The sequence below is a fragment of the Aricia agestis genome, chromosome 1, assembly GCF_905147365.1.
Source record: "Aricia agestis chromosome 1, ilAriAges1.1, whole genome shotgun sequence".
Lineage (NCBI taxonomy): Eukaryota > Metazoa > Arthropoda > Insecta > Lepidoptera > Lycaenidae > Aricia > Aricia agestis.
The window spans coordinates 22,764,749-22,781,710 of NC_056406.1; the positions used below are offsets into that span (position 1 = coordinate 22,764,749).

A 16,962-nucleotide genomic window follows, 5' to 3' on the forward strand; every position below is an offset into this window, starting at 1 on the left:
CTTCCATTTTTATTATTTTGTTAAACAAATAACAATATATTTCTACTTCTTTCAATATCTTGCTTTCCTACATGCACAATATAGGTGTAAATTGATCAAAAACCCCAAACACCAGACTTTACTACTCTTCTTAGATGTTAAGTTAAGATGAATATGAATGACAGATAAGCTATTACTTGCATTGGTGTTTGTAAGCCTATTCTGTCTTAACTCCTACTTCTGGACATTTTTTTTTTTTATGAAATAAGGGGGCAAACGAGCAAACGGGTCACCTGATGGAAAGCAACTTCCGTCGCCCATGGACACTCGCAGCATCAGAAGAGCTGCAAGTGCGTTGCCGGCCTTTTAAAAGGGAATAGGGTAATAGGGGAGGGTAGGGAAGGGAAGGGAAGGAAAGGGAATAGTTGAGGGTAGGGAAGGGAATAGGGTAGGAGTTAGGGGATTGGGCCTCCGGTAAACTCACTCACTCGGCGAAACACAGCGCAAGCGCTGTTTCACGCCGGTTTTCTGTGAGAACGTGGTATTTATCCGGTCGAGCCGGCCCATTCGTGCCGAAGCATGGCTCTCCCACGTAATTTCCTTCTTCAAAGGGACAAAGGGCCTTCAACGACGAAGACTTGAGAATAGACGACATTTTAATTTCTTCTGCGCCACTGCTGACCAGTTTGGCCGGTGTGCCTCGTACGCCATCTTCGCCTAGGAGTCTTAGGCAAGTTACGGTTGTGTAGTGGTAGCTTTTTAACCGACTTCCAAAAAGGAGGAAGTTCTATTTTAATGAGTACTTTTGTACTTTGTTATCCTTTATTTATCGATGAAAAATTTCAAAAAAACATATGTATGGTGGCACTTGAATTTTGAGTTGTATTTTAAACCTAATGTGATAAGTTGTAAATAAAATATATTGATTACTTCCAAATGTTGTTGTAATTAAAATTATAACCGAAACTTATCTAATATCACAGTATTTATGTTGAAAGTTCTATGTTAGCTATAATTGAGTATTTATATAGAAATGGTTGAAAGTGAATAAAGATTATTCAATTTACAATAAGATTTATAACTTGAATTGACTTGATTCGTACTAGATACGGAAAAAATCCAGTTACAGTAAAAGTCTAGGGCTGTCTGTTGACCATACCGGCTTCCGGTACCACAGACACAGCAAAGTGGCTAATGTCATTTCAACATGCGAAAGGTTATTTGAACGCGGTAATCTTAAGAACTATTGGGTCTATTTTGATGTAATTTGGTGCAGATATATAGTAAACCACGGGATAATGTAAGGTTGCTGCGAAATTCCTAATTCCTTACTGTATGCATAAAATAAATCGTATTATCTCTCTGTAAGGACATACTCTACGTCATGTCTACCTCGCCATGTGACATTGTGGACAGCCCAACCTATTGCAATTAGACAATTATTTGCTTTGTACATCGCTAATGTATTTGCTCAGATACAGTTTTACCATTTTCGGAAGACCCGCCCAAGATAAGCGTATCTTGTCTGCGGACATGCACTGCATTCTCCAAGTCACCATGGTGAAGTTAAAATGTTTCAGTTTAGTTTAATTTTATTATTTTTAGTGACTGGTGCTGTGAGCAATGGGTGAGTTATTTGCCTAATAAATAATTGAGAGTGCTGTTTCGGTTAGAGCAGGGTTTTCCAAATTTATTTTGTCTACTGCCCACTTTGAAAACAAATTATGTTGTAGCCGGGGGGGCTTTGTTTCAATTTAAAATGCATCTAGATGAAATTAAGTTATAAATTACCCCCCAAGCTCTACACAACGCCCCCATTTCAGTCATATACATATAATATAATTTTATTACATAATACGTTGGTACGAATAACAGTCCTTTCGTCATTATAGCTTTTTACAATAGATCATAATTTATAATTCAGAGCTGTACAAACTGTGACCATAAAAAGCTGAACATCACACACCTGGGACAAGTTTTACGAGCTAATCTGCTTCAGCGACGAATTTCAGATGAAAGTTTCAGTAGCGACTGCATCAAATATTGTTAATATTGGGAAAGAAAAGTCCTTTCAAGCTACTTTTTATATTTCAGATAGACTGAATCAATTACTAATGCCTTAAATTGCATGATGAAAAATATCGAATAGTTTCCGTAAACTCTTTCCTTTAACTCCTAAAATCTTTTGCCCGCAGATCTCAATCAGTTTTACAAAGGACAATCCAAGCGTTATTCGAAGACAGATCTGGTTCCACTTACCCTGGGGATTGCAAAATATTTCCAGCGTCTAGCAAGCAGATGAGGATGTGCAAGCGCAACCCGGGACTCCGGAAAGTCCTAGAAGTAGCTAGTCAGCAGGCGATCACCGCTTGCGAGGAAACCTTCAAGTACGACAGATGGAACTGCTCGCTGGTTTACAACAAGAAGCCCAAGAGGAATATATTCAAGAAGATCTACAGGGAAACAGCGTTCGTCCATGCTCTGATAGCAGCGTCCATTACCCATGCAGTAGCCCGAGCCTGTTCCTCGGGAGAGCTGAGCAGATGCGCGTGTCTTTCCACTCGAACTTCTGACACATTTGAAAACGTCTCCTGGCAATGGAAGGGCGGCTGCGGCGACGACTTCAACTTCGGTAAACGATACACGAAAAACTTTCTAGAATTCAAAAGCGTTGGGAACGATCAGGTCGCCGACATCCTCAAACAAGACGTGATGGTGGGAATCAATTCTGTGGGGGAACAGCTCAAGGAGGTGTGCAAATGCCACGGGTTTTCGGGATCCTGCACGACGAAGACCTGCTGGAAACGACTCGGTCCTTTCAACTCCGCCATGGGCCTGCTAAAGAAGCAGTACCATCACGCATTGAAAAAGAAATTGGTCGTCAAGCGAGCGATAACTCCAAATATCCGAAAGAAGGTAAAAGATAGGAAGAATCTCGTCTATCTGCAGAAGACGCCGAATCTGTGTTTGAGTACTAAGTCTAGGGTTTGTAAGGACGTGCCCAACTGCGCGACGCTGTGCTGCGGGCGAGGGTACTCGGTGGGTAACAGGTCAGTGACCACCCGCTGCCGCTGCAGGATGGTGGACTGCTGCTTCGTTAAGTGCGACACCTGCCTTGAGGTCAAAGATTACTACGTTTGTAAATAAATTGACTCAAGATATTTATGTTCTTTCTATTGTGTTAAATCAGAAGAAGAAGAGAAGTTGATTCCTAGGCAGATGGGGGGACCTACGTAGTTTGGTCGCGTTAGATCAAACCCAGCCGACAGATCACAATTAACATTGAATTGACATGATACGACAAAATGACATTGGTTTGTCAACTGCCTAGAAATCAATTTCCTCGATGGTACATTGATACACCAGCTGCTGGCAGCTGCTGCAACTTTCAAATGGTACTTCGTCACTGTACAGCACAGTATCAAGTTTGATACTATGCTGTAAGATCAGTTTGATCTTGCTTATAGTTTACTATAACTGTATAATATAAACTTGTTTAAACCCTATATCTGGCGACTGCTACTGTGCTAACAAATTCAGCACTGAATATATTATTCATCTTAGATAAATGATTAAATTAATTATCTATCAGAAATATCTAATACATTAATATTGGCAAGTGGCAGAGTCAATAAAGATTAATTTTAATGAGAGGAAACAAGCAATTTAAAACATATCCAACACGGTTTTTTTACTTTATCGCGGTGTCACCTTAAGAGGATTCCACACCGCCATTTTTTCCATACAAACGCTGTCCCCTGTTTCCTCCCTGGATAATGCTAGTAGAGTTATAATTTTTTTCCTGAATATCTACGGCCACTAATACAATGTCCCTATGTTTTCTTTTTTTTCATAATTTAATTATTAAATAAGATATGAACGTTCAAAAACCCAAAAAAATGGCCAGATTTTCCACTGTGTTCAAACGTCCAGAAAACAGATTTGGATAGATTATACAAAAAAAGCAAAACATAGGAACACAGCTCAAGCCTTTTTTTAATCTTTAATGAAAAAAGTACTTAAATCGGTTAAGTTTTGGAGAAGGAATCAGGGGACAACGAATCGTTGATTTTCTGGATTTTCTGCAGTTGTCTCTATCGCGTTCTGCGGTATAGGCTTGAGGTAAGGGAGACAACTATAGATATTACACGTACTTTTTTTTCATTTCTCTAGCTGCTGTGGTATCCTCTTAAGGGTGGGTAGCACCAACTTACTTTAACTATAACTTTAACTTTATCCACGCCTCTGGTGCAACCCAACCTAAGGGTGGGTTGCACCAGATGCGTGGTTAAAGTTAAAGTTATGGTTATAGTTAAGGCTAAATTTAGCGTTAGCTTTAACCTTAATTTTGACCGGAGAAATTGACAGATGACAGCTGGTCCAAGAAGGTTATAATGATAATATGACAGCGTTAGTTCTTTTTTTCGCCACGTGCATTTAAAACCTTGTCGAGCTCTACGGTAATGGTTAAATATGGCGTCTTGATGGCGTACATTTTTAACTTTAACCAAAGATTTGACATTTTGCATTGTAGTGAAAGTTATACTTAGTTAAAGTTACAGTTATATAGTTAGTTGGTTCAACCCAACCTTAGGTTGGGTTGCACCAACTAACTATATAACTGTAACTTCTAGAGGCGTGGTTAAAGTTAAAGTTATCCTTTAGCTTTAACCATAACTTTAACCGGAGAAATTCACAGATGCCTGTTGCGTTTATTTATTTTTTTTAAGCTACAGGTAACGGGATTGAGGGTATAAAAAATTGAATTATCCGTAAAAATCGTCAGGAAAAATATAACACTGTAAAACATAGTAAATTTTCAGATATACGTATGAGAGGAGGTTGAATATGGCATCCTTGGACGCCATATTTGACTTTAACCAAAGATTTGATATTTTGCACTGTAGTTATAGTTAAAGTTAAAGTTACAGTTATAGTTAATGTTAGTTGGTGCAACCCAACCTAAGTGTGGTAAGACAAAATTCTGACGAATTTAGATGTGCCTCTTCGCAACAGAAACAATATATTTTTTAATTTAATGTAATTTTCAGTTTCCAAAATAGCCGTCTAGTAATTTTGGAAACTGAAAATTTGGAAACTACTTTTGTTCGGATTTATTTCTAATTATAATTATTATTCTAAAAACTAGTTTTTCACGCCATCTAGCGCGTAAACTTTGAACTAGTACCATATTAAGTACTGTAGGAAAACAAGATTTCATAATAGTACCTAGGGTTTTGCAAAGAGGGCGCTTCACATTTTTATTCCATTTCAACCAAATTGTTCATTTCGAGAGCATAATAATATTTTTTTTATATTTAGCAAACATTTGGTCTTTGGAGCCACGTTCCGTATTCTAAATAATTAATAATCGGCCAAGCGCGAGTTGGACTCGCACACGACGGGTTCCGTTCCATTATAGAACAACAATGGGCATTGTCCAAAAAAAATCACATGTACTTTTTATATTTTTTTTCGTTAAAATAGGGTATTTTAAGAATATAAATTAAATAATTTTGAAATTCATTGGCTAGTTTTTTCTCAATAAATTTTTAAAGTTTCGCTCTGACGTCATCATCGGCGGCCAATAATTGACCTCTGCAGTATGTTTTTCCTTTCAATCTTATTTATAATGGCTGGTTCGTCAAATGCAAGTTCTCATTATGTGAAAGCTGATACGAGAAGCTTACCAAAAGTTCGAAACGTAATGTTAGTCGAATTTATTGCTAATTTAACGCCATTGAAGGTCAAACAAAGGTTAAACATATTTGTTCAAAAATATAAGTAACCAATGGGTATTTTTTTCGTTTATATACAGAAAAACGATCACTGACCTTATTCCTCGAAATGTTTTTGTAATGAGCAAAATTAAAAAAAATGGACAATCCCCATAGCCAAAAATTGTGTTGCTTGTATGGGACCCCCTTTTACCCTCGGTTGGTCGCGTGGGGTCTTTAAAAGCCCGGAGTTTGCGAAAACAAAAAAAAAACATAATATTTAAATTAATCGTAGCAACTCCGCTCTTTAGGTAGCTTCCTAAAAAGAATAATAATTATATTTCGATATAATTGCCATTCATCTGAGCTCGTGTGCATGTATTGTGTGTTGCAGATGTGTTTATTCACGCTGGGGTCTTTAAAAATTAAAGACCCCAGGTGACCCGCGTAACTAAAATATACGATTTGATATTTTCATATAATTTTCAGACCGAAATGGATTTCTTTTGTGATTTTTATTGTATTTTAATACTAAATCAATTAAAATGCTCGTGTGTTGCTTCTTAATGTTTTATGTCGCTTATAAGAAGTTTTAGACGCACTTTTCCAGAAATGCATATTTTGCTACGTAGACCAAAATGATGACGATTATTTTTGGTGATGGTTAGAAACTAATTGCCGGTATATTTACCATGTGTTTAAAGTAGAACAGGAAAAATTATAAAATTTAGTAGGTTTTGGTACTGAAAATTTGTCAGTGTTTAACATTCAATATATTATTTCGACTTGGTTTTTTAAATTTCAATCTAAGTTGAAACGTAACGTAAATTTCCTATTTAACTGTTATTTTAGTTATCTACACGTTTTACCACAAATTTAAAATTATGTTGATTTTTTAAATGTTCCTATCCGACGGTATCCACTTGAAATTTTTTATATTTTTAAAATATGAGTTTTAGTTATAAATGCGCGTTCCGACGGTTTTGAAGCGGTAATACGCAAAATAACATCCTCACTTTTCCAGCGTCTACGATAATCCAACAACAGCATTCTGAGAGTCATTGCGGATAGATTTGACTGCCCTATCCAAGAACATTGGATATGGATAGTCAAAGGAGTAATTTAAGTTTTATGGGAAAAATTTTTACTAACATCACTAACATATTTATTGTATTTTATTATTGTCATTATCATTTTGTTACTAACACACTAACAACACTATGGGCATATTGCCTGAAATAAATGTTTCATAATAATTAATTCATTCATTCATAAATATTCAAAATATATTTTTTATTAAATCTTATTAATATTGAATTAAATAACAATAATATATAGAAAAAAGTTAAGATATATGTACATTTATGCCATTTTTATGTCATTTATTTCGGGCTTTCGAAGGACAAAGACCCCAGGTGACCAACGGCGTTATTTTAAAAGCGCGACCAACCGAGGGTTAATTATTTAGGTTATTTCAATTTTTCTGTAAATTATTAAAATATAAATACAATTGAGTATTTTATGAACATTTCAATTGCCTACCTGTTGTCATTATTGTTAAAAAGCAAAAAATAGCAAAAAATAACGTTTGTTGTAACTTGTATGCTGCCGTGGTATGACTATAATGCCGTTAACTACCAAAACCTACTTTTGAGTTATGAGTAAAAAACGCGGTAAAACTTTAAACCTATGTAACTCCTCAATGACAAAACCGATTTGAGATCGAAAAGCACCAGAACATACATAAAAGAGATACTTATTATCTATTAATATGCGATCTTCTAGAATTTATTTATGAATTAAAAAAAACCGTTTTTCGTTTTAGTTCAACATTAATGTTTCTTTCTTTCATCTATAATTTGACTTAAATGCCGTTACGTATACCTTAACGGCATTTTAGTGTTTCTATTCCTAATAAAAACGTTGTCTATTAAAACACTACAAACATTTTCTCATATGTTTAGCTAAAATGTCGTTATAGTACATAACTCTGATTTAGCTTAATATCAAGTAATACAGAACTGACTTATGTTAGTCTTTAGTGCTGTTATTGGTATTTTACCGCATTTAAGTCTAGTAAACTACAAAATGTATATGAATAACTCCACTCATTGTTCCGCTAAAACGCCGTTACACTATTTACTTTTTACGTTAACGGCGTTATAGCGACAAAAAGCGAAAAAAAATGCATTGTGATATTTAACTATACGGAGTTAAAGTATTAAATAGGGATCATATTTTGTAATAAATTAAAACCCATCCACCCACCCATTGAGCATCTTAGATAGCTCTATAGTATATCTGGGAGCATGGCAGTGCTCCAGCCAAGCTGTTTAGCAAAGGCACGGCCGTAGCATACTTTTCTCGAAGCGGTTCGCGGCTTTTTCACACCCTCTTTATCTTCGATGTTAACAAAGCTAGGGATTTAGAATTTCAGTGATTAGGAGCAAGTATTAAAACTAGCTTAACCTCCAAATTACATAACATTTCGATAATAGTTTAATAGTTACGGATGATCAAATTTACTACATTTTGTCACTCACTGTCTGACAGATCATCAAAATTCTAAGGTAGAAAGTACCTTAGAATTTTGATGACTTAGATTTGCAGACTTAGAACCTTGAAATTTGGCAACAAGGTAGGTCGTTATCCACAGTGAAAGGAAAAATTATGAAACTGGCCAAGTGCGAGTCGGACTGGCGTACATAGGGTTCCGTACCGTAAATTTGTATGGGAGCCCCCCTTAAATCACAAGTTTATGTACTTTTTATTACTTATTATTAAAGTTGAAACACAATTAAGTATTTTCTGAAATTTAAAAAAACCTTACTTTTACCATTATGGATATAGAGCAAAAAAGGGCAAAAAACGTGTTTGTTGTATGAGACCCCCTATTAATAATTTATTTTATTTTAGTTGGACTATTAGCTTTTATAGCGACAACAAAAGTACATAATTTGTAAAAAAATCAAATATCTTCTCGAGATCTAGCCTCGTGACACACGGACGGACGACAGACAGACAGCGAAGTCTAGACTCATTAGGAATAGGCTCCCGTTTTCATCCTTTGGGCAAGGAAACCTAAAAACTGAAAAGTATAATATGACTTTATTAAATAAAAGAAAAGATTTTTATGTTTGTGGCTTTGCAAGAACATTAAAAATGAGTTTCGACTTCATAATAATTATTTTACGTACAAAAGGAAAAATAGTGAACAAAGTTAACAATGAAACTATGATAATTAAATTCGATTAAATCTCAAATCAGAACTGCTAATTACGATGTACACTCCATACTCGCTCGATAGATGGTGTAGCACTCCCTTTATATCGCGGTATTGTTTGTTTGCGGAGTATAATTATTATGGTTTAAAAATATCTGGAATAGGTTGTAATACTCAATCGAAAGTAACATCGATGCACGAATAACCTCCTGAAAGTTCAAAAGTTGTTGGGCTATCGTCATAGAATTTGTACTTTGTAGAAGTACCTATAACCTGTTATTATCAATTATTAATTTTACGACCTAGAATATATACCAAGAGATAGAGAATGAGTGCTAAGCTAAGTACAGAAAAGTTTTAACGTGACCTGAAAAGAAAAGAAATGAAATCCCACCAAAACATTAAATGTAAAAAGGAGCCAAGCAAAATATTGCATAGCCATGCAATATATCTATCATAAAAAGTTTTCAGATCACATTCAAGCCAAGCCTTCAACTTATTTTGTAATTTAAATCAACATTCAGTGAATTTATTAATAGTTTTCTTTATTTTATAATTATTATAGTGGCTTGGCAATGAGCTCTAGAGAAATCATCAGCGACTGATTGGATTTATTGGGTACCATCGTCTACATTACATGTCATTACATACTAAAAAACACTTTATGCTTGCCGTTTGTGTAAGTATGAACTACCCCAAATATGAAGTTTTATATTTGTTTTTCTTGTGCTCATTGCCGAGCCACTATAATAATTATAAAATAAAGAAAAACTATTGATAAATTCACTTAATGTTGATTTAAATTACAAAATAAGTTGAAGGCTTGACTTGAATGTGATCTGAAAACTTTTTACGATAAATATATTGCATGGCTATGCAATATTTTGCTTGGCTCCTTTTTACATTTAATGTTTTGGTGGGATTATACTTACAACTAATTTGTATGGATGTTTAGCTCAGTGTACTTAATACAAATATCACATTAATTAGGTGGGTAAGAGGCACGATAACATTTCTACATAATAATATTATAATTATTGCATGCTCTTAAGACGGCCGTTTTTAAGTCGTTGTGTCTCAAATAAAAACAACACAACTAAATAAAATAAAACTTAATGAAACTACAAAATACAAATCAAGTCAAATGTTATTTTTAACATAAAATTATATTTTTAACCGACTTCAAAAAAGGAGGTTATCAATTCGACGCGTACAATGTATATGTATGTAATATTTCCAAAACTGCCCAGTTTTTGTATAATATAAAATATTATATCAATCTATGACAGCTTCTGAACAGATGTGCCAAATTTCAAAAGTGTATGTATGTATGTATGTATGTTTTTATGTTTGTGCACGCATATCTCCGGAACCACAAGTCCGATTTTAGTGATTCTTTTTTTATTCTAGTAGGTATTGTTCAACTTAGTTTATTATTATTATTAGGAATACTGCAAGTTTGTTTTTTGAGATAGGGAATTTTAATTCTTAATTACGTAAGCGCATTCGGTAAGCGCCTGCGACGCACTGAAATCTGAATACTGATTTCACCCCTGACCCCTGACCGCGGAACTAGGATCTCACCGGGCGAGATTATTTAACGGCATTATAGCGTATTATTGTGAGATAGCGACACTTAAATCTAATATTTAATTTAAAATATGTTTTATTTTACTTTATAAATGCCGTTACTGGCTCGTAGCGTTCATTGAGTAAAAATATAAATGTACTAAATGCTAAGCTATAATGCCGTTAAGACTCGTTAGTCACATTTAAGTCTAATTTTTTCACTTTACGGCATTATTGTTTAGCAAACATAAAATCCTGCATTAAAAAAGAGTTACAATAAAATAGTTAAAGTACTTTAATCACTTTACAATGTACAAAATACCGTAAAACGGCAATCTAGTGAAACAATCACAAGAAAAGAGTATAATAAAAATACAAGTTAATGAACATTAGCGGCTATATTGACTCCCAATATGACTTAACGTCATTTAAGCGTATTACATGCGCAAAAAAGGGTAATATGACGGCATTTTCATTAATATTATTTCCGAAACTATTCAACTTATCAAAAAACCGCTTATGTAGGTCGATAGAGAATTTTTTTCTTATTCATGTACAGTCAAAACCTGAAAATCGACCAAATGTCACTTAACGGCATTTTTGTTATACCACGGCAGTATGGGAGCCCACCTTAAATATTTAATTACTTAAGTAAATTTATTTTTTAATATGTATTTTTGCCATAGCGGCAACAGATATACATAAACTTTGAAAATTTCAGAAGTCTAGCTATAGCGGTTCTTGAGACACAGCCTGGAGACAGACAGACAGACAGACTGACGGACAGACAGGCGGACAGACAACGAAGTCTTAATAATAGGGTCGTTTTTACTCTTTGGGTAAGAAACATTAAAAATTAAAAAAATATTGCACTTACTTAATACGTAATATTGGCAAACTTAATTAATCGTCAGGGGCCTTAGAAACAATCTAAAATCCAAAGATTTGGGAAGAACATAGTGGCCAGTGGGGATTGGATTAGGACTGGAATCATTTGAATATTCGTGGATTTTTATTTGCCCTTTTACTCCCGACAGTCCCAGAATAATTGTAGACCTACGAATAAACTCGATCCCAGAAGGATATAATAACCCTGAATCCCGATATTTACAATAGCGCTCATTTGCGCGGTGGCTAAATTTGGAACCAATCAGGATCTAGAAATATTATGACGTTTGGTGGTCAGCGGGATGCCGACCAAACGTCACGCCACTTATGGATCTTGGTACGGTTGAAACATGAGAATAGAGTGAGACTCGTAAGCCAAACCAAATCAGTGCTCCTGGACGTACCATCGAGGAAGTTGGTTCCTAGGCAGTTGACAGACCCACGTCATTTGGTCGAATCATGTCAATTCAATGTTAATTGTACTGACCTCCATTATACAAGTACGCTGGACTTATAACCCATATATATAAGAGAACTAAATCTGACGTAACTTGCAAATGGCCGCTTAATCGCTATTGGTTGTAGAAACTAGTATTAGTTCCAAGCTATCAGCGCTAATATGGTGACTTTCAAATGTCATTTTTACGTCAAATTTTGTTCTCTTCCCCCGCATAGGGGGCGCTGATTCCGCTTCAAATAGGCACAAAAAGCAGGTGGGTATTATAAGTCCAGCGTACTTGTATAATGGAGGTCAGTGGTTAATTGTGATCTGTCGGCTGGGTTTGACGTTACGTGACCAAACTACGTAAAACCCCCATCTGCCTAGGAATCAACTTCTCTGATAGTACCTCTGATAGTCTCAGACAGTAATACAAATTGATTTATATGCACATGACGGATTTCCCTGATAGTACATCAGCGGTGCTCAATCCGAACATTTTAATCTCAACTTAATTTATAAATTACCAATTTTAATAACGACAATTTGGCGAATGTATGTCGCGTCGATATCCATTACGCCGCATTCCCGCACCGGTCGATATGCGCGAGGTATCTCGATAATATCTCGACGCGAAATATTATACGCGTGGAAAACATCAACACGAATACAGATGTTTCGCGAAGGCGCTTCAACATCATAATATATTAATTATGAATTTGGGCTGATGGGCTTATAAATTCCGTGAGTCAGCATCGAAAGTATTCAGGGTTAAGAACAGGTTAGCTAAAATGCTTTTGATAATCTCATCGTTGTAATAAACGAAAGGATCTTGGGTTAGCCAAACTACTTTTATTCAGGAGAGGTTTAGTAGAGACACGAAAAGCTACCAGTTGAAGGCTTTTGAGACCAGCTGTAACATGACTAGGTATAATAGAAGAAGGTTTAATGGCAGAAGAAGTGACCTTGACCTATCAGTGACTGCTCGTAAAAAAAAAAGTAGAAGTTTGCCTAAGCATTGAAAAATACAAAGACAATGTTATGGGCCTGTTTCACCACTTTCTGATAAAGTGGCGAATAGGCTATTCACAACTTTTTTGACAGATTCTCCATACTTCATCTGTCAAGTTAAGTGGTGGATAGCCTATTCGCCACTTATCAGGAATTGATGAAACAGGCCCTAAAACAAATCGTTTTTAATTTCAGCACAATTCTCGCCTAGCTGTAGATACTTATACAATGCAGAAGTATTTATCCTTTGGAATTACCCCACATATTCAACACATTCACTTTTATTCATCCATCGAGAACTACCTTTTATTCATCAAAAATCGAAGCCTGCATTAAACCACACTCCCAAATAAACCTCACCCACTGAGTCAATCTAATGTGAAATCCCAAGGCTGCATTACCCCGCGCCTAATGAACCATAATTAATACAACTACAGGCGCTACATTATCATTATGACGCCTATAATTGACTCCTAAACCATTATCTTTGACCACAAACTGGCGGTTTGTTTTCTATACCGATACATAATTACGATGGCGATCGAAAAAAGTGAAAAAACGCCGGGAGATTTATTTATTTATTGAACTCGCTTCGATCTCTACCATTGGTTCTCGGCTTTTAATGTTACGAACTCACACACCCACCTTTAGGTAATTCCTATTTCAAATTGTATTACATCTACCATGTATAAGTATAAATATATTTTTGTAAATAGCTTTTATCAAATAAAAAGACTACAAGAAGAATACAAGAAGTCAAGAATTACTTACTTTTACTCACCTATTTGGTAAAAGCGTTGAAATGTTTTTAATTCTTTAGTTTTGTTTGTATTGTTTACCAAAAAAGTTTCTTTCTTTCTTAATTGTGTATATCTAATGAAGTATTAATTTAAAAAGTTTATTAGCGAGAATATGGAACATTAGAAATAGCACCAGTGCATTACCAAGTTATGACCAGCGGGGCTAAAATGGTCGCTTTGGAGAGTCATATTATGAATTTCTAGTATTAATATATAGTCTATATTATGAATATAATTCATATCTAGTAATTCGTACTAATTTGACATTCGTAAGTTTGACAGTTTTGACAATTCATTTTCTGAATCGATTGAGAGGAATTGCTAAATGTTTTGCCATTTTAGCCCCGCTGTTTATTATTCAAATATTAATTGAAATATCAGAAAAAGTTGCTAAATAAACAACATCCTCATTTGGCAAATCATAATTCATACTCAAAATGCGTTTAATTTTATCATTCGAGTATAAAATGAGTTCGCTTCGAAAACCCGTGGTAGCTGTAATAAAAACTGAGACATTACCAATAAAAGTGATGTTAGGTGGATGAATTACATACTATTAAGGCGCATTAAATAAAAAACCTTTATGGCTTAATGCTACGTTGTTGGTTGTTCATTTACTGCGATTTAAACAGTTTGTATGAGTTTGCTTTTGATTAAAATGTTAATTAAACTTGTTAATTTGCTTACAGGGGTTTCGAATTTAGCGATATGAATATACTAGATGTCCCGCGCGGCTTCGCCCGCGTAAATTAGGAATTTTACGGAAACCGTACATTTTCCTATAAAAATAGCTCTTATGTCCCTACTCCCTTTACTCGGTCTACTCTATATCTGTGCCAAATATTGCCATAAAAATTGCTCCAGTAGTTCGTAATTTCTAATATTTCCCACGTTTTTCCCACATTTTTTTTTACGTGGGAGAGCCATGCTTCGGCACGAATGGGCCGGCTCGACCGGATAAATACCACGTTCTCACAGAAAACCGGCGTGAAACAGCGCTTGCGCTGTGTTTCGCCGAGTGAGTGAGTTTACCGGAGGCCCAATCCCATAACCCCTACCCTATTCCCTTCCCTACCCTCAACTATTCCCTTCCCTTCCCATCCCTACCCTCCCCTATTACCCTATTCCCTCTTAAAAGGCCGGCAACGCACTTGCAGCTCTTCTGATGCTGCGAGTGTCCATGGGCGACGGAAGTTGCTTTCCATCAGGTGACCCGTTTGCTCGTTTGCCCCCTTATTTCATAAAAAAAGAAAACCTGAGTTTCTTCGGTCGCATTAGTCTTAGCGTGATAATATATAGCCTATAGTCTTACTCGATAAATTAGCTATCTAACACTGAAATAAGTTTTTAAATCGGACCAGTAGTTCCTGAGATAAGTGCGTTCAAGCAAACATACTCTTCAGGTTTATAATATTAAGTATAGATTTTTTTCAATTAACGCTTGACAAACTCGAGTCTCGATCTAAAAGACTATGAAAAGTACCAATGACAGGGTCATTATAGGCTCATAAGTCATAACCATGAGACGATGTATGGTATATTAATATGGTAGTGATGATGATGATGAATGTAGTTTGCATTTTTTTTAACGGGCTTTGGCCCACCACACATTCCCACCACTGTATCTCCTGTGTCGCCAGGATCGACAGCGGTATCCAACCACGAAAACCCTTTGATATGATCTCAGGGAGCCCGAGGGACATGCTAAAGCTGTCTTGGGACCCGCAACGAAATTAATCAGAAGAAAATAGGAGGAGTAGGAAGAATTCCAGATTCCCTCCCCAATATAAAGCGGGAGACAGCACAAAGTTGCAGTGACCGAAAGTCAAAGAACTGAAGGGGAGAAGCACCACGGGAATAAACGTTAATAATAATAGTGACTACTACGCTAGATCACCGTAGTATGCGACACCAGATGTGCAGAGTAGGTTGTTTAGCATTGTAGTTCTTTCGTCCTGCCAGAGACTGCACTCCCAGAGAACATGATGAGCTGTTTGTTCAAACATGTTGCCTTCGGTCGAGCACTCGCACATGGGTGATGCTACCAGATTAAATCCGTAGAGTTTGGCCTTAAAATTTCCATGACCGGTCAGGAATTGAGAAACGCAGTGATCAATATCCATCCAATGTTTGGATAGTCGTTCACGAATATTAGGGAAAACTTATAAAGATGTCGCCCTTTGGTGGAACAGTCTCAACGCGTCTGCCATTCGGAGATTAGGCTTTGCAAAGAGTTTTCTCAAGGTTCAAACAATTTTGCTATTTTATTTCTATCGCGAGCGCTTAAAAAGAACGGGTTGTCAATGTTTTTGTTATGATAGTACATTGTCGCACGACGCTGAATCTCAAGGTCAACGGGTAAAACTCCGGCTAACACGGGCAAGGCTTCGGTGCTTGTGCACACCCTCGATTTTTTAGTTTTAATAGCACCATCGGCCACTAGGCATGGTCGAAGGCCCCGGAAATATCTAATGAAATGGCGACCACGTATTTAGTTTCCGACAAATTAACTATTTTTCTTACTTCTAACGCCGCGTCAACAGTCGATTTCCCGGCGGTGAAACCGAACTGATGGCTATGGAATTTAGGGCCACCGGGTATGTAATTTGCATAGTAGCATATGCTTTCCGTTCTTAAAACAACGCCGAAACTCCCAACTTGTATCTATAAAGAATCAGGAATTCTCTCAGAACCTTCCAAACCACGGTATACCAGGTATACCTCGGTGCAAAATCTTACTTGTTGGTAGCATATGCTTAGAATACTTCTCACGAAACCGAAGTCACCACATGTTTCCATATAAATTTTGAGGAGTTCCCTCGATTACTTATGCATCCTTCATCAGATCACCACTTTTGCACATATAATACCAAATTGGGATAATACCCTATATATCAAAAGAAAAATTTTGAAAATCGGTTAACAAACGGCGGAGTAATCGTTGAACATAAGAAAACAAACATAACACCTCCCACATTTTGAAAGTCGGTTAAAATTGTAGCCTATGTGTTATTCTGATGTATAAGCTATATTATTGTAAAGTTTCATTAAAATCCGTTCAGTAGTTTTTTGCGTGAAAGAGTAACAAACATCCATACATCCATACATCCAAACAAACTTTCGCCTTTATAATATTAAGTTACTAGTAGGATATTAAGTTACTGTATCTTTTACGGCCATTCCCAATATTTGATCTATCTCTGGTTTAGTCAATGAATAGCAAAACTAAGTGAAGATAATGAGATAAATCCATACTAATATTACCTCTTCACGCTCAAACCGCTGAGCCGATTTTGTTGAAATTTGATATGGAGACTGAGAATTTACGTGGTAGAG

The 16,962-nt window shown here is 36.0% G+C and overlaps 1 protein-coding gene across 1 annotated transcript; it reads left to right on the plus strand.

Annotated features, from left to right (window-relative positions):
- Window positions 1-1,559: 1,559 nt before the first annotated feature.
- Window positions 1,560-3,126, plus strand: LOC121728638 (protein Wnt-4). The gene is made up of 2 exons (XM_042116863.1): window positions 1,560-1,606; window positions 2,175-3,126. The coding sequence occupies exon 2, from the start codon at window positions 2,278-2,280 to the stop codon at window positions 3,124-3,126; it is 849 nt and encodes a 282-aa protein (XP_041972797.1). The 5' UTR covers window positions 1,560-1,606; window positions 2,175-2,277.
- The last annotated feature ends 13,836 nt before the right edge of the window (window positions 3,127-16,962 follow it).